General features: G+C 45.7%; 1 protein-coding gene across 3 annotated transcripts in view; it reads right to left on the reverse strand.

The window, feature by feature from the left end:
• The window catches only part of LOC135396690 (calpain-A-like), a 110,180-nt gene that overhangs the window by 66,324 nt on the left and 18,793 nt on the right, over positions 1 to 25,063 (reverse strand). For all 3 annotated transcript variants that reach the window (XM_064627795.1, XM_064627796.1, XM_064627797.1), the window contains 4 exons: positions 17,812 to 17,898; positions 13,457 to 13,633; positions 2,469 to 2,538; positions 2,147 to 2,408 (listed from right to left, as the gene is read on the reverse strand). In XM_064627795.1, coding sequence (XP_064483865.1) covers positions 2,147 to 2,408; positions 2,469 to 2,538; positions 13,457 to 13,633; positions 17,812 to 17,838 — 536 coding nt within the window. In that variant the 5' untranslated portion in view covers positions 17,839 to 17,898. The remainder of the gene's footprint in view (positions 1 to 2,146; positions 2,409 to 2,468; positions 2,539 to 13,456; positions 13,634 to 17,811; positions 17,899 to 25,063) is intronic.

Below are 25,063 nucleotides of genomic sequence, written 5' to 3' on the forward strand. Positions count from 1 at the left end.
ACAACGCAGACACTTGTTCCCCGTTCGCAAACATGATTACACACCTCAAGGAGGGTTGGCGCAGGCGCAGTGGCTTCCTTTCAGCCTCACCTTCTCGCTACTCGCACTGCAGGTTCCGGGTTGGCAAGATTGCGGCGATGACAGCGGCCCGCACGAAGAAAAAACCTCGACAAACGCCGAAACAGATGAAATCACATTTGTATTAATGTGAATTTCTTTAAAGTAGACATCCTGGACCAGTGTTTTCTTTTAATTTTTAACTTCTGGGGGTATTGTGTAAACCTGGGTATTGGGTATTGTGCCTCCACCAAACGGCTGCAAATGAAAACCAATATCACGAACGTGAAGTGCGGATGGTACGACGTGCCCAGCGGGATTAGGCAGACCAGGATTGCGGACGGATCAAGATTGTGTGCGACAGTGCCTTTTTTGGGTACACTCTAAATCTTTTCACACCTTTAAAGGTGTAATAGCGTGCATGGCGCACGCCTTTTTAGGTGTAATTTTCGTAACACCGTAATGGAGCACGGTTTCGCACAAATTTTCTTTACTCGAGTGTTGTCTGTCCTCCAAAAATTCAGTCTTGCAACATCTCAACATTGTTCAACAGTATTGTAGACACTTGCGCGTGCTCTATTATCGATAGCGATGCATATATGCATTAGCTCGTACCTACGATATCCAAGACATAATGAAAGCAAGATTTGCACTGACACTTGATCTTTAGTAATGCTTTCCAAATTTTGTAAAATATCACCCTGGAGATGCAATGTTACGCAACCAGGTTGAATGTTCATAGCGCACACCTTTAAAGGTGTGAAAAAGTTTACAGTGTATTAGATGCCAAAGGCAGGGTGGTCCACCAACCATGATAGAATCCATAGAAAAAAACGTAGGCCCCGGAGAGACACGCGGTCAAGGGATTTTTTTTTCTGCCGATAACTTTTGCAACATATTTGTAACATTTTATTTCATTTCAATTGACGGAAAGTTAATTTCTTGAATTGTACTCCGAAATTTCCCAAGGCAACCTAACGTTTTCTTTGCGGAAATGGGTTCTCCGTGGTCATTTTACTCAGTATAGCACATAATCCCACTCGTAATGCAATGGCAATTGCCGAAATAAATTCGCCGAAAATCCGTGGAAATGAGCCCTTGGCTCCGCCGATTTTTTGACGGCTCGTATTTTGAGTATGGCTTGTATTATTCGTATGACCACGGGGAACCCATTTTCGCAAAGAAAGCGTTAGGTTGCCTTGAGAAATTTCGGAGTTCAATTCAAGAAATTAACTTTTAGTCAAATGAAATGAAATAAAAAAGTTACCAACATGTGGCAAAAGTTATTGGCAGAAAAAAAAATACCTTGACCTCATGTCTCTTCGGGACCTGCGCTTTTTACTATGAATTTCTATCATGGTTGGTGGACCAGCCTGTAGATCAGATTTTCTTTCCTCCACTGCCGATGTACCTTTTAAAACGTACGTGGCACATAGACGAGACTTACGAGACCTACGAGACTGTCGTCTTCTTTCTACAGAGGTCGTCCTAACGGCGATATTTAAACGATCCTTGACTCGACATCCCTCCTTAACTCCAGTGAGTGGATGAAAGAAGCGCTCTTCCAGTTGAGGAGCCACTGGGCTTCAAGAAAAAAACCGCTGCTACCTGCAGCATTAGTGGAAAGCGCGAAAGATTTCCTCCGCTCGGAGAATCTTTTGAGAATCTCACCTTTTGAGAAAGTTGATTTTAACCACAAAACCAGCCTCGGGGAGCAGCTCAAGTGGAGAGTCGAGTCAAGGATCGTTTAAGAGTACGGCGTCCAGAAGAAGTCTCCACAAGCATTTTCCACTATTCGTGGTTAACTTAAGAACGGCATTGGGATAATACATCCTTGACGTTACAGAATTTGTATACTCGCACTCGCGATGCTTCCGGGGCGCAATCAACCAATCTGTGATCATTCTTCACACAATGCAGCCTGGATTGTTCCAGAGCACTATGTCCGAGACGCGTGTCCGTCGAACGTCTGCATGGCATTCTCTGAGGACAACGATGTTTCGACACAACTTTTTTCCGGGCGTCCCGGGCGGTTGTCTGGGGTGAAACTGGGAGTGTCGGGAGGAAAACGATCTTTGTGCAGACTTACTTGGCATACGCCTTCTCCACCAAGGAGCTCCAGAACTCATTGTCGTCGCCGGACTTGATACTCAGGTAGCCTTCTCCTCCGTTCAACATCGGCAGCCTATCGTCAATGACGACGTCCACCCAACGGTTGTCCTTCCAGAAAACAAAGTGAAACACGCCCGCATACAAGCCCTCTTCAAAGCTCTGGCCCCGAGGCACAACACGGTCGAACAACCCCTTGCGCTGCGTCAGTGACGCCAGTGCGGCAACGAACCAGCAGTTACCTGTGGTGCAAGAGTACCTCATAAGCTACAGAACATGCACTGGAGGTCATTTGCACTAACCAACGTTCATTTGGCGAACATCGTCCTTGCTGATGCCCTCCACGAAGAACTGTGGCTCCTCCACAATGTCCTGTCATAAGACATTTCCCCCCCCCCTTCCTGTTAACAACGTAATCTTCTTACAGGCAGTATTACATGCGATATATCTTACGAGATAATAGTATATTATACTAGTGTACAATAGATTAGATAGAAAAAAGAAAAAATGTGGGTGTTAATTCCGACGTGGTCAACAACAACCAGAACAATAACTAGCTAATGATGCGGACAAAATCTGCTCCTTCAGTGCTCGGAAGTACGTAGAAAAACAAACGTGAACAGCAAATCAAACGTTCGAAAGACCATCCGGGCAGACAAAATCTGAGGTAATGGAAGAGTTGCACAAAAGGCAGAACGTCAACGTCTGTGTCCAACACCAACAGCGTCCATCCCAACAGCACGTTTTGTGCCTCCTTGCCCAGATGCGAGGGAATTTTTAATTTAAGGCGATGAGATGCCTGACATTGTTTTCTTTGAAAATGCGGCCAGGGCAGTGTCGGGAACAAATCCGCTATGTCGGATACGTCAGTGTGGTTTTGTCACGGTGTCGTTTGTGACATTGACGCCACAGCATTGCAACGCTCTCTCCAGCGCCGTACTCTCGCTCGGCGGCACCATATGACCCCATCATTGCGTGCCGAATTTTGCCTTCTTTCTGCGGACACCCGATTGTTATATGAGCTGTGTGAGCAGCAAAATTTTCAAACTGATCGAATAGAATCGACAAAAATACCTCACAGACACTGCGAAGTGAATTCCAACTGTTCATATGAATTTCGAAACAAATTCGAATACTCCCAGAAAGGCAAATTCAAATATTTCGAATATCTCACTTTGGATAATTTTGTAACTTTTTGCCCATTAGGAGAACTGCTCCTCCAAATTTGGGAGCCTACAGCTTTTCAGTCAGATTAAAATATCGCAAGAAAAGAAGTCCATCTACTTCAGATGTTCGAACATAAATATATCGCCGGGATGTGCATCCGCTAGTGTATTTGTTTGTTTGTTTTATATTTTACTTGTTTGTATTTGTACTTTCAGTATTTTTTTAGAAACAGCAAACACTTGACTCTATTTCTGTATGCAACTCTGGAAGCTGTGAGTACATTTATTGGCGCCTATTTTGCACATTGTACAGTCTAGTTATGGGACCTATAATGACCGCTGATGCAAGCACAGGAGACCTTCCAGTCACTGGTGGGAGTGTGCTGCGTGCTCGGCCCCCTATAGGCACTACTGTTTCGGAGCGATGGCAGCGCGCCATCTGGCGAAAATTGTAATCGCATTGTAATCACAAGTAACTGCATTTTGCTTTCGCGTTACGAACGGGAACGCTGTGTACGCTTCACGTGGCTCCTATTGCTGTATTGTGGGCTGCTCGAACAACCAAGGAAGAAATCCAGCGCTGAAGTTCGGCCGCTTCTTGTCTCGGCCCTACGACCGCGATCGGAGGCAGCGCTGGATACAAGCCGTTCGGCGAGAAATGTACGTATACCATACATACATTAATACATTATATACATTAATTTCCTGTTGGGTAACCTGGCTGTAACGAAACAATCGGTTACATGTTACAGTGAGGATGGCAGCCCATGGCAGCCGAACAAAGGCTCAAGAGTTTGTGCAAGAGGCGTGCATTTTGTCGGCGGGGTCAAGAGCGATATTGAGCGCCACCCGGCTTACGTCTCGTCAATCTTTCCCTCTGCCTATGCAGTTAAAAGTACAGCGGACCTAGATCTCACACGATACGAAAGGCAAGTACATGTCTTTGCATCAATAGAAATTTTAACTGTGACGAAGTTAGATTTGTGCGCCTTGCTGTGTGTGGGATAACAATATGCAAATTTAGGTCCAAGAAGCGGGGCCAGCAAAGAAAGCAAACGCACTGCATCCAGCTGGAAGACATGAGCGCCACGGATGTTGATGTCCTACCATCTGAAGAAATTATCTCAGGCGTGGCTGCAGATCAAGAGGTCTTCTCAGCCACACATGCCACAGTGGTAAGCATTGCCATATGTTGAACCTGTCGTCCTTGTTCAGCAGCTTTGTAAAGCGAACTACATCATATGATGATTTTGCAGCACAGACAAAAAATGTGTAATGTTTAGCACTGAGGGCAAAAAGTTTGATCCTCAATTTATTGGTGTCAATAAGTGCCTTTCATCCAATTTCTTCTCCGTCATTCAAACAATTCCTTCATAACCAGGCAACCCAGACTGATGAGCAAAGTGTAGCCAGCCACGCAAGGTTCTCCGTCTTCATCTCAGCGGTTTCCACTGATGGTGCGTCAACGCAAGTGACACATATCATCATAGCTGCTGCAAGTGTTCTTGCTGCACCCACAACGAAGTCAACAGCAACAGGGAATGCTGAGAGGCTGTCGCTTTTCCAGGGTATTGAGAGTTTGAAGGACTCTCCGCAGGCTTTGCAGGACTTGTGTCGTATTAGTATGAATGTGTTTGCTTTGCTGCTCAGCCTACTTTCTAGTTTCCGAGTGAGGGAAACCGATGTCACATTACCGAAGAAGCTCCTTATTTTCTTCGTGAAGATGAAGCTAGGAATATCTTTTACGTCAATAGGCATTCTATTTGGGGTGCACAGAACTACTGCGTCTCGAATATTTTCTTTAATTTTGAGAACTTTGACTTCTGCTACAGCTCATTGGATCTTTGTTCTTATCACTTATAATAGTTCATGGCCTTAGTATAGCTCTTAGTATAACGCATGGCAATAGTACGCAGTATAACGCAACGACTCGTGAAACAAATTTAATAAATCAGGAGAAGGAGCGAAACAATTCTGAATGCTGGTTATAGTATCGATCCTGTATTATTTGATGACGCTCTGTTTCTAGGGTGTGCGGTGCTTTCTGATTAGATATGTGGCTCTAATGCATCTCGCTCATGTTCCTCACAAGTCAATTGGCTTCAGCAAGCGGTACTGTATTGCAAAAACTTGGGATGAAAAATAAAAATAAATTAATATTATTATCTCTAGGTAGGGTATGGCCGCGTGTGACAGCGTGTGGCCGCGACTACGGTAAACAGTTCCATGACCACCACATTCTAGAAACCCAGCATCATTGCATAACACACTCAGAATCAACGGTAATAATTGAGAAGCACACCGTACCCCTTTGTTTGTTGAAAATAGGAAGCGTATGCCCTTTTGGGACAATTTGGACATATTTACGTTAATTGCCGTAAATAGGCGTACGCCTCAGTATCTCCCCACAAATTGGAAGCGATAACAGCGTCGTTCGGCGTAAATGATTGGCGCACAGCCTATTGTGAGGCAAAGTCTACTTTCTACAGGAACCTGGCCTCGCTCAACGGCAAATTTATCATAACCTGCACTGAAGTAAGGATAGAAACACCAGACACTCCAGAGCGGCAGCGTGCATTTTTCTTAAGTCACAAAGACTCCCACACATTAAAGTTCTTAGTTGCTGTGCTGCCAAATGGCACAATTAGCTTCGTGTCAAAAGGCTATGGTGGGCGCAGCTCACTCTTTCATAACAGTGGATTCAGGATTTCTAAAGCACGTAACAAGTGGGGATATCGTTCTTGCCTACAAAGGTTTTCCCACTATCAAAACAGCTATGGCAGACCAAAATGCAGTGTTAGTCATGCACACCCTTCTTTTCTGGAAGACAATTTACAGAGGAGGAAATGATGGATTGCTACAATACTGCACAGGTTAGGATTCATGTAGAGCGTATGATACAACGAATCAAGGTCTATAATGTGTTGAACAATCGTGTGCCCACTGCATCGCAGAATGTCAATGAATTTCAGTGGATTCGCTACCTGATAAAGCCTGGTCCCCCACGCGAAAGCTTGTACGTATTAAACTTCAGTGTTGTTGTTGTTTTATTTTTTTTTATTGTTCTATATTAGGTAATGCCGCCAACAATTTTAGGAACCGGCTTTACAGCGAGTTCAGCTGGTTGTTTTCGTGCAGAAAAAGTTGCACTGGCTCGAGTGTGCGTGTCCCACGGCCGCCTCAACCCAACGTGCGTCGCGCACTCCCGTTTAATTGGTCATTCGGTTCGCTCTTCGTTCGTTTTTGCCTTGAACGAAGGAGTGCTAGAGGTCTCCTTGAAACATCAAAATTCAACGGGAAACGCGGGGCGGTTGCGCGATCTATACCCAAGCAGCACAATGTACTGAAAGTCGAGTGCAATAGGGGTGAACGGTATGTGTCTTATCAGTGTCCTTTAGTTTCACGAGTCTCTTCAAGGCCTTCCACCTACCAGTCCACCCCTATTGCACTCGACTTTTAGTACATTGTGCTACCTTGGGTATGTCTCTCTATCTCATTGGCGAAGCCGTTAAGTGCGGCAATGCCAGAAGCACGAAGCAGAGAGAAAAACAAGAGACAAGACGAAGCTGAAGGAGGGGCCCATTCACAACAGCAGCTTTGCACAGAGCAGACACAGGACAGTGCACAGCTCAAGCACGGTAGAATTGCATGTAATCAAATAAACATCTTTGCTGTTCGTTAACTTGTACGCGGCTGTGAAGACATGAAGACACAAGTGATAAAACAAGGTGTGTCCAACATTACCTTCCTATGAGACTCGCATTGGGTATCACAATTCAAATAAAATCTCTCTCAAAATTGATACCCATAAAAACGAAGACAGACGGACAGATAAAGAGACAGACGGACAGACGCGTCTATTTGATAGTATACCCACATATACGCGTTGCAAGCGCAGAAATTCCAAACCTGTATGCAGATGATTACTAACAGTTCGCCAACTGCTCCTAAATAAGCTCGTACGGTGGTACGAAATGTACCACCGTACCACCGGTGGAAGAAAAACATATTAAATGCGATAGCATTTATAAACGAACCAACTGCGTTTTCTTGCTATGTCACCGCGTAAGACCTGCACTCATTGACTGCTGCTTGGAGATCATGTGTGTGGTGATAACGACAAATGTTCCCAGGCGATAACAAGCGTGGAAAAACTCCCTCGCAGGGACGAGGGAGCGAAGCCGTTAAGTGCGGCAACACCAGCAGCGCGAAGCGAAGAGAAAAAGAAGAGACACGACGAACATGAAGGAGTGGCCCATTCACAATAGGAACATTGCACAGAGAAGGCAGAGGACGGTGCACAGCTCAAGCACGACAGAATTCCATGTAAGCAAATAAACATCTCTGCTGTTGGCTAACTTATACGCTGCTGTGTTCTCTGGGTCATTGGCTGTGGTCAGACAGGTCGGCGTGTGATTTTGAGGTGTGCTTTCCCAGCGCGGATACAAAACCGACGTGACAGAAGGCGCGCTTTCAGATGTCACGCCGTGGACGTGCCGACGCCACGCACGCCTGCGGAGGAACTTCTCGAGTTCAAGCGTAAGTGTGTCTAGGCGCAGCGGCAACTGTGTGCGAGGGAGACTTCAGACCAACGCAAAGCGCGTTTGTGCAAAATGCGACAAGGTAAGCGGGCGATACAAGACGGATGCAAGGCGCAGGAGACCTGGACCAATCTACCGCGACATTGGATACCTGTGATGCGTTTCCCTTATCAAGAGAGAAGACAAGCGTAGTGCCGGTGCCTCCACCTACTCGAGAACTGACGGAACTATCTTATCAACCAAGATAGTCACGCTCAAAGTAGACAAGGTAGAAGACGTCCTAGCTGCTGCAGACGAAGCTTGTGGCACTATGCGTCGTAGAGACGGGACAATGATGTTTGAGGGAGGTGCGGTTAGCCTGGTCGTGGGTGGCGGCTCGGTGCAGCCAAGCAAGAGAGTAGACGGAAGGGCGAAAAAAGGGGAAATGTGGTGATGGCACAAGAGAGGAAGGGTTGTGCAGTTCCTCCTGATCTGGGAATAGGGTAGTCACGAACTATCCGCCGCAGAAAACGCACGAGCATCCCTCAGTAGCCTTTACTGGGATGCTCTCTGTACCACGGTAACCGCCAGTATGATTGGAGACGTTACCCCACCTATGCGTGTACAAGTGGACTATCCATGGATGCACCCCCTCATCGTGCTGGTGCACACTACGCCGGGATCCCCTAAAGGCAATATCAAGAAGTTCTATCTAGCAATATTATTCAATTACTCTACACGTACACCTACTTAGCAGAGAACTAAGTATAGAACTTGAAGTATCTCTGAAGCACATAGGCAACTCAACAATACGCAACACTACCTCAAACTGGACCATGACCCAACAAAGGAGTACACGGCGCTAATAACCCATACCATACAGGATCTCCACGAACGAAAGCTCATCACACGTGATGACCTCAGATATCTCACCCCATCAAACACAGACGCAGGTCGTTTCTATTTACTGCCCAAAATCCACAAGGTACACGCCAACGAGCTCTACACGGCTGACATCCCCGGCAGGCCAATTGTATCTAATAACAACACACCAACAGAAAGACTCTCGAAATTCCTGGACCACTATTTAAACCATATTCCGACAACACTGCCATCGCATGTACAAGACACACCCCACCTCCTCAGAATAATCAGAGATATAAACAACACTCGTACATTTGGTAGGGACACAATACTAGCCACGCTGGATGTGACATCACTGTATACTAACATCCCACACAACGACGGAATCACAGCCCTCTGCAATACCCTTTCTAATACAAACACCAGAAAAGACACGAAAACCATACTCGCTCTAATGGACTTGGTTCTTAAACTGAACTACTTCGAGTTCAATGGTGAATACTACCTACAAGTACACGGTACAAGTATGGGCACACCTGTTGCACCCACATACGCAAATATCTTCATGGGGTTCCTAGAAAACAAAGTTCTCAGCGCCCTCTCATTAAAACCCACGGTGTACCTTCGATACATCGATGATATACTGATAATATGGGAACACGGGGAACATGAATTTCAAAAGTTCGTAGATCTACTGAACACCGCGCATAGCAACATAAAGTTCACATCACAACAGTCAACTCACTTAATTAACTTCCTCGACACCACGATATCACTAGACAACGGCAACCTCGTCACAACCCTGTACAAAAAGCCAACTGACAAACAACAATACCTTCACTTCAAGAGTCACCACCCGCGTCACTGTAAGGTTGGAATTCCTAATGGGCAGAGTGTAAGACTACGCAGAATTTGTTCAAACGACACAGATTACGCTGAGAAGCTTGACGAACTCTGCAGTACACTTGCCCAAAGGGACTATCCAGACTCCCTCCTAACCGAATTCCGTCGCAAGGCACTCACACTCGATCGAAACGAGGTTCTGGAAAACCGAAAAAATCCCGACGCGTGCCAAATAAGCTTCATCACAAGATATTCCAACGCACTTCCAAACATCAAAGCCATTCTACAGAAGCACAAGCCCCTCCTCCAAAGCAGTGACCGACTTAACAACATATTCACAAATCCCATACAGGTGACATACCGACGCGCAAGAAACCTGGCAGACTCCTTGGTCAATGCCAAAATCAGCAAAACGAGCGCCCCGTACACGGGAACACGACCCTGCAACCTCCCGCGCTGCAAAACATGCAAGCACGTTCAACACGCTAACTCCATCAAAAGCACTGCGAGCAATTACACCCACCCCGTTAACCACGCATTCACATGCACAAGCTCCAATGTTATATACTGCATTGAATGCGGCGACTGCTCTATGCAATACATTAGTGAAACCGGCCAACAAATGAACAACCGCCTTACCGGACACAGAACCGACACGTCCAACAAACTCCCCAAAGCAGTCGCCGAACACTTTAACGTTCCTGGTCACAATTTTGACAACATTAAACTATATATTCTAGAAACCGGGTTTAGATCCACACGTGACAGACGTGATAGGGAGTCTTATCTCATATACAAGTTCAACGCTCTTCACCCGTCCGGTATCAACAAATCACAAGGCACCCTAGAAACACTTCACAAATAAAATATGCTTTTCCCATCTACCTCCATTATCATCTGTTATGTTCTGCATGGCCACTGCTTTCTGCTCTCTTTATTGCATGCCACAACTTTGTATTACAAATATACATTTAAAAAAAATAAAAAATAAATTTGCTCGTTCTGGAATTTTCCCCACGTAACCACTAACCTCCTTATCTTTCGCTATGCTCCCGAATTCTTGCCTGTTGTCCCGTTTCGTCCACGTGTTCGTGAACCTTCCATTTTTCTGCAACCGGTCTGTAGCCTAGATCACTACGTTCACATAATCCCCTCCACACTCTAACAAAGCAGCCATTCACTCCCGCCGTAAAAACCCGTACGGACCTTTCTTCCCTCCGGGCTGTTGACCCACAATTCGCATGAACCTTTAAACACGTCACACCTAACCCTTTAAATACCATGCCAATGATGAGGACGGTGCCCAGAAGAAGAACAGTCTCTGTTCGAAATATCGGCGGCTTCTGTCCTGAGGCAACTCCCTTCCTACATCTCTACCGGTTCGCTGGATTTCTACCCATCTACAATATGCCCATGATCGTCATGGGAGGCTTCATTACGGACATTAGGAAGTCCCAGAACAACTGGTTCGCGGACGCATGACGGTGGTGAACCGGGCAGGTTGTTATGGATCCATCGTAGTAAACTGGCACTGCAACGAGGACTAACAGGGGAGAAGACAAACACTGTGCTAGACTTCCAACAACAGGTGTTTGTCTTCTCCCCTGTCAGTCCTCGTTGCAGTGCTAGTTTACTACGATTGTGCGCGGACTTCGCGGAGTGCGTCAGTGACCATAAATTAGTCAGTGCAGTGACGTGACTTCGACTAAGTCAGTGCCCATAAATTACCACAACCCGTACGGAAAGTGTCCATTGTGTCTTCGTCAGAAGCACAGACAAGCTAGTGGTGGACAAGTATACGTCATCTACTTCAGTCTTCACAGGCCACTACTGTCCATCATCAGAGAATCCCCGCCATGAGGTTTGATTTGATTTGATTTGACCTTACTTCGCAAGGATAACAGGGATCATGCTGCGCCGGATAATTCCGCCATGAGCCTTTAAATGCTATCGCACCTCAATGACAATCTGCACAGCCAATTCTGCCGTAATTTTTTTTAAAGTAGACTGTAATCCGGGATAACAACGGTGCAACAAATGAATGAAGGAAAAGTGATGGTGACATGTGAGATGCTTCCCCGGGGTCGTCGCAGGACCCTATACACTCTAAGACGAAGAAAAAAAAGAATATATCCAACTCTTATGCAGTGTAAAATCTTTGTCACTGACATCACCTTTTTTTAGCGTAATGTTCACTTCTTTCTTCGAAACCGTGTTACACTGTCGCCCAGGAGTGTAACTTAACCCTGCAAGGGTGTAAAAATTATTCTGCGTGGATGCGTGGTAAAATTATTGGTGATGGTGATGCGATAAAGAAAAAAAACTGAGATGAAAATTATGTTACTGTCCTTCACTTGCGTTGCTTTGTTACTGCTTTTTGTTTATTGATGAAGAGTGCCCCTTTAACGTTCGTGCCCTGGGCCTGACGTCGTTCTGGGAGTATACACACTGAGAAGGGTTATATGGACGGGCGTACAGACGCTGAGACTTGAACTAACAAAGGATGGCTCACTAACACGCACAAACTTTGGCGTTCATTCACAAGCCGCCATTTCAGGGTACAGGTAGTCAACGGACGAGAACCTGCGTATACAGCGTGGTATAGCAACGTGCTGCGTGCCATAGTGGTGGTGGTGGTTGGTAAAATAACAAGGGGAGGTTGAATTCGCGCAAGCGAATTCTGCTACCCCCCAAAAAAAAGAAAGACGGTACACCCCAAAGCAGAAAAGAAAAAAGAAAGGAAACGGTACGATTGCACCACAGAATGTGCGAGCGCACCGCAAAAGCTCACCGGGGTGAGCGTCTCGACCGCGACAACGCAGGACCGAGCGCGCCGTTCACATCCGCCGTAATGTCCACGCTCCGTCTAGTATAGAGTTTCTAGTCCATAGTCGTGCCATAGTTGTCATAGCACGGTAAAGAGAATATCGGAAGAGTAAGGTGGGGTGATCAGAGTAAAGATGGGTAGAAAAAAGTATGTATGGCAAGAGTGAGTGTAAAAGTCATAGGTACACTCCATTTACTCTTACTTACTTCTTTTTCCCCCTTAGAGTGTACCCCACTTCAAAAGAGGTTAATATGGCGAGCGCAAGGAGATGACAAGTGGTAGTTCTGTTTAGAGCTGTCCGAGGAGCCCAGCTCGCCTGTTGGTTGAACGAAAGTAAAGAGGGAGCGAAGAGGCACGGCATGGACAGCCGAGACAGCGCTTGAGCCATTAGTGCAAGCAGATTTCTTTGCATTTAGAAGCAAGGATTGGAACAGTTATTTTTTTTCGGTTCGGTCCGTGTTCAACTCCGCAACAGTGCAAAATATCGCAACACACAAATAACACCAATGTACTTTTGTGGTTGTTGCCGACACAGCGATGGTTCACGGCAACACTGCGCGTTACAGATCTGCATTCCAGGTGCAACGTTAGGGTAGCACTTTGCACTAAGCGTCCCCTTTCACTCTCCCTTCTATTAATCTCACCACTTATGTTGTTCGCACCTCATTTGTTTTGTAGAGCCTCTTGGACTAGTCCCCTGTCTCTCTTTCTCTCTCTGTTAGAGTTTGCGAAGCGCTGTGCAGTAGTACGAAAAAAATATATATCTGTCTTCGTTTCTTGCTTTTCTTCTGTTTTGCAACAGCAGAAGCAAAAGCATTCCCCCAGTCCGACGGTTGTCACTGTCACCAGTTGGTCGATTGTCACCTCACTGGTCTTAGGACGACAACTACATGTACGGATGCGGTGTTATCGGATGGGGTTATGTACGACGAAAAGGAACTCACTGCAGTTATCCTTCGAACGTTGACTTGCAAGAGAAATGGAAGTGAGTTACTTTAAAGTGATTCTTCCAGTGCGATGGACCTCTATGACACGACAAAAACAAAGAAAATAACCATGTTGACTCTTACATGGGGCCTCTTCCAAACAATCTCTCCTTCGTGCTTCTCAATGCAGATGCTGGAATCTTGGCAGGGAAACTGAGGGTCCTCGAAGAGCCTCTTTCCGTCCAAGCACTTACGCAGGATCTTCTCGTAATATTGAGGTCTCCCACTCTTTGTCTTGGTACCGGAACCGCGCTCTCCATACTGGATGGCAAGAGTGATGATACAAATACACAAGCGGTTATCAGAAAAAAAAATACATATTTTACTACTCGCGTCTTTATAGGGCAAAAGAAGCGTAGCAGCATGACATAGAGAACAAACGTAGTGCAACGCTAAGCGGATGATAATTGAACCTCTGTATGCAATAAGGGGATAGGTCGACTTATCCCCTTTTTAGTATCTTTGCTGCAATGACATCTGCATACCAGTATGCACCTGCCAATGATAATTTAGGACCATATTGCGATTTGTTGGCCCGTTACAGCATGGTAAAAAACGGGAAATGTATATGTGTCAATGGGACGGACAATCAGATCAGGCGCCTTTTCTCGGTTTGGGATTTTTCGACTTATTCCCGTATTTATTACACACAGAGGTTCAATTTCTTGGATTTACCCCGCGGGACGACTATGATCTTGAGCGACGCCGCAAAGGTTACTCCACAACGCCGCGTACGTAAAGTAATTTTACCCACCTGAGGTGTGAAAATACAGAATGAGCAGCCTCGATCGACCAGTTGGAAATGCATGCCTCCTTTGTGACACACTGATACGTTGTTCAGCTTGCGTGCAAGGGTGTGGTATATATCAGCGGACTCGTTTTTAATCATATTCGAGAATTTTCTTCACAACATGCAAATGTCGCCGAGAAGCTATCTTCTAAAAGAGGCGTTCGTCGAGGGTTCCTTTTATGCGACAGCTCCATAAACGGCATTTCTGCTTGAAATCAGCTTTTAATTTAATGTTCAGAAGTATTTTTCGCGAGCGAGTCGCACGGATCACTCCCTACCGATGTTCCTCTCTCAAAGGTAGAGAGCTTTAAATATACAGGGTGTCCCAGCTAAGTGTATACAGATTTTTTTTAAATATATATAACGCTTTTTCCAAGATGAAATCAATTGCAATATAGCATATGCTGAAGGGCACTCCCTAGGAGGGCATTAGCAAACTCCAAAGGCAATGTCTTAATTAACTTTCATTAATTAACTTGTTAATTATAAAAGCTACAAAGTTTTCCCAATGAGATCATCTGTTCCTTTTGGTAACCTGATATCATAGCCGTTTCCAGAACAAAAATCCGTTTAGTAGATCGCCCGCAAAAAAATTCGTGAAGGAACGCCATTTTTTCTTTATTTTGTTATAAAGAATGTGTTATTATGTAGTTCTGCAGCATATGCTATATTGCAATTGATTTCATCTTGGAAAAAGTGTTTGTAGTGACATCTGCCTCTTTCGATATTTCCTTATCACTTCTAATGACTGCGTGTTTGCTTTGTCGTTTGTCAGCTTGCCGCCACCCATTCACGTGCTTCACGTCACACGCCTGATGCACACCTGGCGACGATGATATCTGGGAACGAGAGGCACGAAGAAGAGAAAACACGTGGAAAACAATTCGATTTGAAAATGGACGCGCCATATGATTTCAGGTGTTGACCATGGAAGAAAAGTCCCGAATACGTCTCGCATATGAACAATGCAAAATTATGCAGAAGTTCATGTCCGAACACCGTAGTTTGCTTTCCTGCGTGCAGTCACCGTGTCTGTCTCCTTATACGTAAGTGTCTTCGCGACGCTGGGGTTAAAAGGGCAAGCTCCTCACGCTTGTCCCACGCCGATCCCTTGGAGACGTAAAAACCTTTCACGACAGATGACGACGCATTGTCACGTGACCTAAATATGGGCACCGATCGCAGTTGTGAAAAAATATTTCAAAAGCCGGGTATGAAGCAATCCTGTAAAGACTCGTTTTTTACTGCTCTGGCTTAACAACAATGTAACAACACGTAGACGTCTCGCCACTTCTGCAGGTGGCATCCTTGGGTGGCTTATGGAGCACCACAAGAGAGATGTGGCCAGGGTCACTAACGCTACACGTGCAAAAAACGAACTGATACATCATTACTGGTCGAAGGGGCACGTGTTTAATTTTGACAGTGCAATAACCTTTGCATGTGACCATGCCCCAAGAACACACTGACATCCCTCGCTCATTCTGAGGATGTCCCTGAAATGACACTCTGGGAATATCCCACGGGCTTCTCAATTTGTTCGAAAAGTATTAAAATGAGCCTCCAGAGATGATCCTAGTCACAACACCTGAGGACAAAAGAGGGGAGAGATGATGGTGGCACTGGAGAGGTGTGCTACCCCTCTTGCTCAGGGATTTGGGTAGTCCAACAGAACTATCCACCACAGAAAACATATGTGAGCATCCCTCAATAGTCTTGATTGGGATGCTCCCTGTACCACGGTAACCACCAGGATTATTAGCGAAGTTACTTCATGGTGTCGCGAACTCCCGCAAATTCGAGAGCGCTCCTCGCATCTGAGTCAAAATGAAGGTGAGGTGCCTAATTCTAATTCGATTTCGTATATATGCAACAGTGAAGTGAGGAATTGTTTGGAGTATTAACTCACAATCAAGATAACGTCTGTGTTTCCTACTGCTTTGATTTGAGACATCCATCGAAAGTAAAACATGCGCTGTACTACACCATCGCTTTTCTGTGTCTTTCGCAATAAATGCTTCATGTAGCATCCAGTCAGAGACTTTCCTCGGACGTTCACGGCAACAAAACCACAATGAGAGTTCTAGCAAGCTATATTTTATGGCTAAACTCACTACATGGACGGATTCCTTTGGAATCATCAAATCTGTATCTGTACCCCTGTATCTGTTGGTATTTTTGTTTGTAACTTTCGTTTTATTTATACATGATCACTCCTGGTTCGGTTGAATTTGGTTATTACAAACAAACCGGAACCGGTTAGTGGCAGCAGGCATTAAAATGCACAGCGCAGTATTAAAGTAATTTTCTTCTCCTGTGCATGCCATTCGGTTGACGGCCACGGGACGTACGCACATGATTATCACTAGAATATCCTATGACACTTTGTGGATCTCCTCCGGACATCCCATCACGGACGAGGACGCGATGACATTTTGAGGACATCCTGAGGACGAGGATGGGGCCCAAGAAAATTATTGTTGGAAACTTGGTTCATCAGACGTGAAACGTCAGCATGTAACAAAAACCGTGGCCCTCTATACCGGATACGGGACGTCCTTTGTGGATAAATAGTTTGGCGTGACCCCTTTCTTGGCCAGTGTGTACTGAGGATACCACTTACGTAGGTGAAGAAACGTCTACGTGTTGTTACATTAAGGAGTTTTAGGAATCCTTAAGCACCCTCGGATTCCTTTTCCGTATCGCTATCAGCAGTCACCAATTGCTACGCTGATAGCTGACTGGTTGATAGCGATACGGAATATGAGTCTGAGGGCGCTTACGATTTCCTAAAACTCCCATCTGTTGTGTTAAACCGAAGCGGTAAAAATTAGTTTTCACTGAATGACCGCGCTGGGCGTCAACAAATGTCAGAAGAAACAGCTTGCTGCCATCTCGATAGCGTTCCCTCCGCTAATCGGCAAGGCTTGCTGAGGCTGCTGTTCCCGGAAACGACCCCCTCGCTTACGGGAGACGCGGTTGGGAGTGCGGGGAACACCAAATTGTCATCACTAGCGTTAGGATGCGTCACATACCACGTGCGCTCACTTTCGCGCTACCGACACACATAGGCCATAGGACCCTGAAGCCCGATCTTCAAAGTGTCGTTATCCCCATAACGCGCGTTATATGCATCAATCCGCCCCACGGTGGTGGTGGTGGTTGTGCTTGTGAAAGAGCTCGCGGCCGCGCAGATGTGAGCCACGTCACGACTAACGCTCTGAGGGAAGTGTATCCTGGGACGACTTCTAAGGGAACTGTGTCGACATATGTCTGAAAGTGTCCGAGGAAATCCCAGGAAACACACCAGACAGCACAGTCGGCACCAGGATTCAAATCCGGATACCTCCCAGTCTCGACGTGATAACCACTGAGTCACGCGAGCTGGTTCACATCGCCCGTCATTCGCTATGAGCTCTTGCGCAAGCCTGCCAAAATGGCTTTGGAGCGCGCGAACTTTAAATATAGTAACGATAACGCTTGCTCTTTCAGAGTTCAAGCTCGTGGCACAAGACCACGTGTCCAAACCAACACTACAAAAACGATACAGCAACACAGACGCAACAGCATCAAAGACTCAGTCGCAACATATTAACACTAACAAAGCATTATGAATTAGAGTGGCACAAGTAGGTAAGGAACAGCTTACTCTGTAAACTTTTTCGGTTTTCGACATACTACAGCTGGTCCACTTTTGCCTTCACCACCGTCTTCCAACCCTCTGCTCTTCGATGCACTGGAATGGTAACGAGCAAAGCTTAGAGCATTCAACCGAGCTTAGAAATTTCCGACCTATATCACGACAAGGGCTACTACGGGAGCTGTACTGATAAGAAACCTTCTTGAAAACGACCAATCCACTTCAAGATGTGTGCTGCGCCGATAGCATATAACGTTGGGAAGTTCCTGTCTGTTCTTACATATATAGAGAGAGATAAAGTTGTTCCTGGAGGACGCTCTTCAATCATACCATAAATTCTACTTGAACAGAAGATCACTTATCATTTGCAATCGTTGACAACACTCCGTGGCGTAGACACTCCTGGGGTGCTAGACTCGTGAAAGCAGAACTAAATTCAAAAGATGACGTCGCGCGGGGAGGAGTTTTGAACTTCCGAAGTTCAAGAAAAATGTTTCCCTTTCCCGGCAACCGAAGTTGGGTCTACGTCAGTGCCGATCAAAATCAGTGTGTGCGCGACCCGCCCACTGGCACGAGCGTGATAGAATGAAGAACGAGAAAGCGCACCGCTTCTGTCCGCTCCGGTGAAGAGTGAAATGCAGAGAAATACATCCTTGAGGTCAAATCATACATTGCCAAATATATTTGGGCTGCGCGAACATTAGAATATTTCGGACCTTGAGGCGCATAAGTGTGTTCCGAATGGAATACGGAATTATATGGTCAATTTTGAATCGCATTAATATTTCTTCCACACCGAATACATACAGAAACAGCATGACTCGAGACCTGATCCCATGGCATCACAAAACACCCGCGCTACTGGGTAATGGTAAAAAGGAAACGGAAGATTGTTGTACGATTCACGGTAATTGCCGGCAGTGCAGTCCTCCGTCAAGTTATGCAAACGCAAAAAGAAAACACGAAGCACGATGACACAACTTTTCTTGTAACCTCCTCACTGTTGCTTCAGATAGCTGCGTCGTTTCAACCTTGCTGCCGCTATCAGCAGAAGCGTAGAAGAGGAAGAAAATTGCGCAAAGAAAATTTTCCGCAGCTATTTTTATTGTAGTAGGGTAATGAGTTTTGTGTTGAAATTGGTTGAGAAAACGAAATGAGCTTCCTGTTCCGGACAAGAAAAAACACGAAGAAAGACAACAACAAAGAAACGAAATAAAAAAAGTTGCGCTGACTTGGCACATTTCAGAGTTATATTCAGAATATTTCTCGCGACTGAAAATCGATCAGGTGCGCGCAAGTCACACCAAAAGTTTGTCGATGACAAGCGCCAGTGACAGCCCCGAAGTAGAATTTTAAGCCTCCGTTTTGTGACACATTACATGACACACCCGATGTGTCGGCATGTGTACTATACGTGTATTCGGGATCAGTGCACACAACAACGCTTCGGTTAAAAAACAGTTTATTTCGTATTTCCTTTTTCTATATATCTGTTCGCTGCTTTTTCAAAAGGACCCTGCGTAAATTTGAGCACATGTGAACAGACTGGTGCCCGCACTGCAACGACACAACCACTTCGGAAAACGGTCGCATGTCCGAAAAACCCTGGGTCCGTGCACTTCCAAGCGCCCATTTCGAGGTGCTGCTCCGCTGCATAGAAGAGCACCAACGCTTTCCAACGCCCTGCACATGCAGTGTTCATGTCTTTTGTGTGCATTTTATATTTAGGATGCATCTCTCAATCAGAAGGAAAGCTGTTGTCCTCCTCCGCGTCTCAATGGAAAATTTCATTTTTGTACAGCAAGGAAACCACGCGAAAACAGAAGGACATCACGGAACCTGCAGCCATGGTAGGTACAGGGTCGGCCACACTTAAAAGCTTAAAAGTATCGCGGGAGCGCATGACCTGCAAGTATGCCAGCGCCGCGTAACGGATTCTCCTGGGTTTGAGACCTCGCGCCCTCGCGCCTGGCGAACGTTCGCCACCTCTCGGTTGGGTCCGTCATTGCTCTCGTAACACTGGCAGGCGGGGTGACCAACCTGATGTTGCTATTCTATCGATGTTTTGATCAGTGCGTGGCGCGACGTAATCTCTGTCTTATCGGAATCGAGAAGAAAAGTAAAAGAATACGCCGCGCCACGCACTGATCAAAACATCGCCAGCAGTAATTGAATAGCAACAACAGGTGGGTCTCCCCCACAGGGCGGCCCTTCAATGCAATCGCCCATACACGAGAGCGTGCCAGTAGGCGCCATCTTGTCGTGTTCACACGTGACCATAAACATGGCGGCGCCCACGAACCGCGACCTGGGTCGATGTAAACATTGTAACGCCGTTCGTTTGTTTTTGTCCGTTTCATTTTATAAGATCATCCAGCCTTGGTTATTACTGTCGCGTTGTAGTAGAAAAGTAGGTCTCCAAGTGTAATACAATTAGAAGACAGTGGGATGTCTGAAAAACGAAATAATGCTGTAGGAGACCTTGTTACTTGTGCCACTTTACTTGTTGGGTAAAACTGTAATTCCTCCATTCACCTCACATTATTTATAAGGCACAATCACTGATAATACATTTGAAGAATTACCGTAGTACCTGAAATGCAGCCTGCGCGCATTGTTTCACGCTAGGTCTGCTGATTTCTGTCACCTCATACTGTGCCTGTAAAGCTGATTTCTCAACAGACTGCTTTGTTTTGCTTGCAAAAGCCGGGCTGAGTATACAACCAAAGGAAGGAGGCAGTGTGACTTCTGCATTTTTGCAACTGACAAAACGTTCTAAGCAATAAATTGCATTCTCACTGTGCTCGAAAATTTTTACCTCCAAATCACCCCGAAAGCAACAAAGCTTGTAGCAGTTTTCAGCATCAGGCACCGAAATCTCACTTTCATGCGCACACACAATCATTCCTCAAGCAGCCTGCCAGCGTTTGTTCCAGTCTATCAGCTGCAGTACTTGCGTTTCTCCTGTAATTATAGCTGTAGGGCTGCTCTCTCCTGTCGTGCTAAGAAATCCTTTTTGCTGACACTGCTTCAGGACTGGGGCAACGTCTGGGTATAGTATTGGAATATGAATGCAGATGACAGTATTATGGCCCAATTAGTACACATTTATCATTGGGAACAACAACTTATTAGGGCAAATATAATAACAAATCACAGTGGCATGTACTTTGGCTCCTAAGGCAACTATTGTCCTTTGAACTGGGTAAGCTTAGTGTACATTTGCCGGCATCTAATCTTGTGCAACTCTTCTGTACGTAGTCTGCAAGCGTGATGAATGCGTATGCTTAAGTATTTGTGAGCAATAGATCGTATGAGATGAAAGTAGTGATTTTCAAGTGACGTCTGTTCGAGCATGTGGTCATTACGTATGGAGCTGAACACACCCCTGTCCATCATAGACTCCAGCACTTGTAAGATTAACCTTTGCAGAAGTGTTGCCGATGATATGCCCTCCTGGAAAAGAGCTGCACGCAGCAGCTTCTCAGATTTCCTGCAAATGGTGATCACATCATCAGATGGATAGGGAAGTCTGTGAAAGTAATCCTTTTGTTGTATTAGTGAATGGTAGAGGGAAGGTGTACGGACTGTCAGGTGGGAGATGCAGATGTCACATTTCAGATACTCGCATAGGTAGCACACTATGCGTCCTGCAATGTACACTATCACTCTTTCACCAAAAGTTGATGGCTCCGTTGGGTCTGAGAAGTAGTTATGCTCACGTAGATCCTCCTGTAGAGTCACTTCTTCTGCAGGTATGCTTCTTCCTCTTGATGTCCAGTTAATTATGTCTTCCGATAGGGGCTGTCTAGCGCTGCTGACGTGCAGTATGGAGACATCTTCGAGTGGTAAACAATTTCCTTTATGAGAGGCTTCCACTTCGGTGTTAATGATCAATCTTTTGTATGCTGCTGCAAACTGCCTTGCAGTAGGATTATTGTTGTATCCTCCGTGCGAACGTACTAAACCAAAGAACAGTTCCAGATGATCTTGACTGACGCGATGTGTTGGGAAGTATGTCACAAGGTTCTTAGAGTGGAGAAAGTCATAGAGCTCGATGGCACTCTTGCAGCATGTGATGAAACCAAGAAACCCAGTTTTCCGGTTAGTCTGCACAAGAAGTGGCCCAGAGTTGCTCCTCCGTAGACTGCAAATGTATGTTGTGGCTATTTGAAACATTGTGCGTGCCCTTTCGATGTTTTCCGGACAGAGCGGCCTCTTCCATGACTTCTGGTGCATATTGACGGAGTTCAACACATCGAACACATTATTGATAACTCTCAGGAACCTCTCAGTTGCCTCCGAGTCCTCAAACCCTGATACACCTAGATCACGACACTCATGTATGGCATCTGCAATGCTCATGCTTAAAAGCTCTGCAGCAAGATTGACTTTCATGGGCTGCCGCTGCCACTGAACATGCGCCCTCCTTAGTTTATTTGCGGCATGGAGCCCCTCTTTCTGTTGAAGTGAGTGGAGTGCCTCTATGTAGTCCCATGATATTTCCTTGCCATCTTCATCAATGAAGGACTTGAAGTGAGAAAATGCATTTCGTATTAACTTCAGCATGTGGCAAGCGTCAAGAAATACGCTTATGGGCTCGGCTGTGTCAGGATGGGGAAAGCTGGTCCTTAGATTTTCAAACTGCAGCGAGCATCCTAAGTTATGCAACATTGACAAGTTTGCTGCAGCACCGTCGCAGGTAACAGATACAACCTTCACTCCAACATTGTGCACAAGAGACAAGCCTTGAAGGACAAGGTTACTTCTTTGCTCGCCAGTTATTCCATCTACAAGGAAGTATCCTATCGGCAGCTTCCACTGCTCATGTAGCGAAACAAGTAGGATGACAAATGCCTCCTTTGCTACAGCACAACAATCCTCCGAGGTTGGCCCAACGGTTGCGAAGCCATAAGTCCTTTTCCCATCCCACTCGACATGCCTCCTAATCGCCATCTCATCAACCATAAGACTGCATACAGTTGACAGTGCTTTCTGGTTGTTGTCCGTAACACGCATCTGCAGGGCTAACAGCGCTTCTTTTGAGTACCCTGGCTCACCTTCGACTGACTGGTACCACTTCCGTATCGTACGTGGGTGGGGTAGACACGTGTCAAAGACCTGCCTTACATAGTTATATGCACGTGGCGAATAGAAATGTAAGGTAAGTGCAAACGCTCGTAACTCTGGGCTGTACTTATGAGGCAAGCTTGTCCCCTCACTTTTTGCTGACTGCCTCATCAGCAAGTCCTTATTTGCACCGGCAATGTTTTCGAGGCAGCTTGCGTGTTCTTGAAGTAAAATGTTCTGAGATGTGAGATGGGATATCACATGCTGTAGCTTTGCAACTTTCTGCTTGATGCGTCTTTGTGCCTGCTGCAAGGCCTTGATTCGTTTTTTGCTGAGGGTATGCAGGTTGCCTATACGTTTGACTTCCTTTTTGAGGAAGGCCTTTACTGGCGTGTCTTCAGAGGATGTCGCCTGAGACAACAGGTACCAATAACCTCATTAATACTCAGCTGTGAACAATTTAGATAGTACGTGGCAGCCACATGCAAGGCCATGCAGTCATGCACAGGTTGTGCTTCTGCTCAGATACATGTAGGAGCTGCTTGCTCAGAGTTCCTTTACAACACAGCATGATTGACTGTCTGGTACAGGACCTACTCATATGGTGGCTATTCGAAGAAAGTATGAAGGTCTACAGTTACTGTCCTAACATTATGTTTACTAAAATTTAAAAAAAACATCTGATGCGGCAGTTAGCCTGCCTATAGTGAGCTGCCAGCTCTCAGCGTATCACTCGTACAGATAAACAGACCTTGGATGTCTCGAATTTAACTGTTTACTATGAGCACTCTTGACGTATTTACCTAGCACTGAATGGAAGCGATCGCACCCTTATATCTTTGTGAATTAGGACCTAGTATCACGAGACACAGTAGCACAACACTGCTCCTTTTTTGACACACTGTGCATATACTCACTAGAGGAGAGATCCACATTGCAGTGGTCACAGTAGATCACAAAAAGTCAGCCATGCAGATCACAGAAGTTTCTCCACGCCATTGCGCTTGATCAAATCCATCTTTATTGATTCAAACAGTACAATTCATTGTGACAAGTATTGGGGTTAGTAATAATCAGCAGCATGCATACCAAGCTGGGAATTCCCTCCATGATATAGAGCACTCTCTGAGCTTTGTAACTATAACTATTAGGCTACAAGTGTTGCCAGCATCGCTGCAGCAGAGACAGATCAGTTTTGTCAGAAAGACTGTCCCTCTTAGTTCACTCAGACTACCCTCATACCCATTGCTAACACCAATAAGTGCTGGCAACAGATAATTTGAGAAATGTTTCCTCGGGCCAGTAACTATACAACAGGCTGCAACTAACGGCACTACACTGTACTGAAATGTAGACGTGAAAGGGGCAATAATATGTTTAAACTGTATGCTCAAGTCTAATTGGTTTTCCCTTATGCACCTGTACTGTATGAAATAAGGTATTTGAAAGCCTGCTCCTGGAACATATACTTGAATGGTGCAGTCAGCACCTACAGTGGAATCTTAACGTATTAGTTATGAACATGCAATTCTTTTCCACGTTGAGTATAATTCTTACCAAAGGTTCACATCTGCTGGTGCTTGGAGTTGAGCCACTGGGGGTTGTGCCCTGGAAAGACGTGGAAATAGCAGTACAAATGTAATCCACAGGATGTTCAGTATGATCATAACCCCTGTGCGTTAGTTATGTACATCCTAGTCTTTCCGCTGAGAGCACAATCCTTACCATGGGGTCAGGCCTGCTAGTGTTCGGAGTCAAGCTTGTGAACAGACAAACGGAAGAGCCCTGAAAAGAAATTAAATTAAGTACACAACCGCGGTGTAAAGTCCCAATACTCAGAGGCAAAGAGGAAGGCTACATTTGATTTGCAGTGGAGAGAGAATGAGAGAAGCCCCTAGTGTCAATACTTCCGAAGGCTTACCGTGCGCGACTGTTCAAATTGCCCTGGTGTGTCGGAACTGATACTGCTGGAAGCCTTGGCTGGTGTGGGGCTGGACTGGAAGGAGAGTGCACGCAAGAACCATTATCATTAAAACACTGTTTCATTCAGGACCCCTTGATAATCAGAACAAAACGAAAACTTCCAAATAAAGATTCAAAAGTCCTGCAGCACTTGTAGATGGAGTTTGGTGCTGTATCGTGGAAAGCATGGGCGGATCCAGGATTATTCGCGGCTGGGATCCAGTATGGA

Source organism: Ornithodoros turicata, chromosome 6 (genome assembly GCF_037126465.1).
Source record: "Ornithodoros turicata isolate Travis chromosome 6, ASM3712646v1, whole genome shotgun sequence".
Classification (NCBI taxonomy): domain Eukaryota; kingdom Metazoa; phylum Arthropoda; class Arachnida; order Ixodida; family Argasidae; genus Ornithodoros; species Ornithodoros turicata.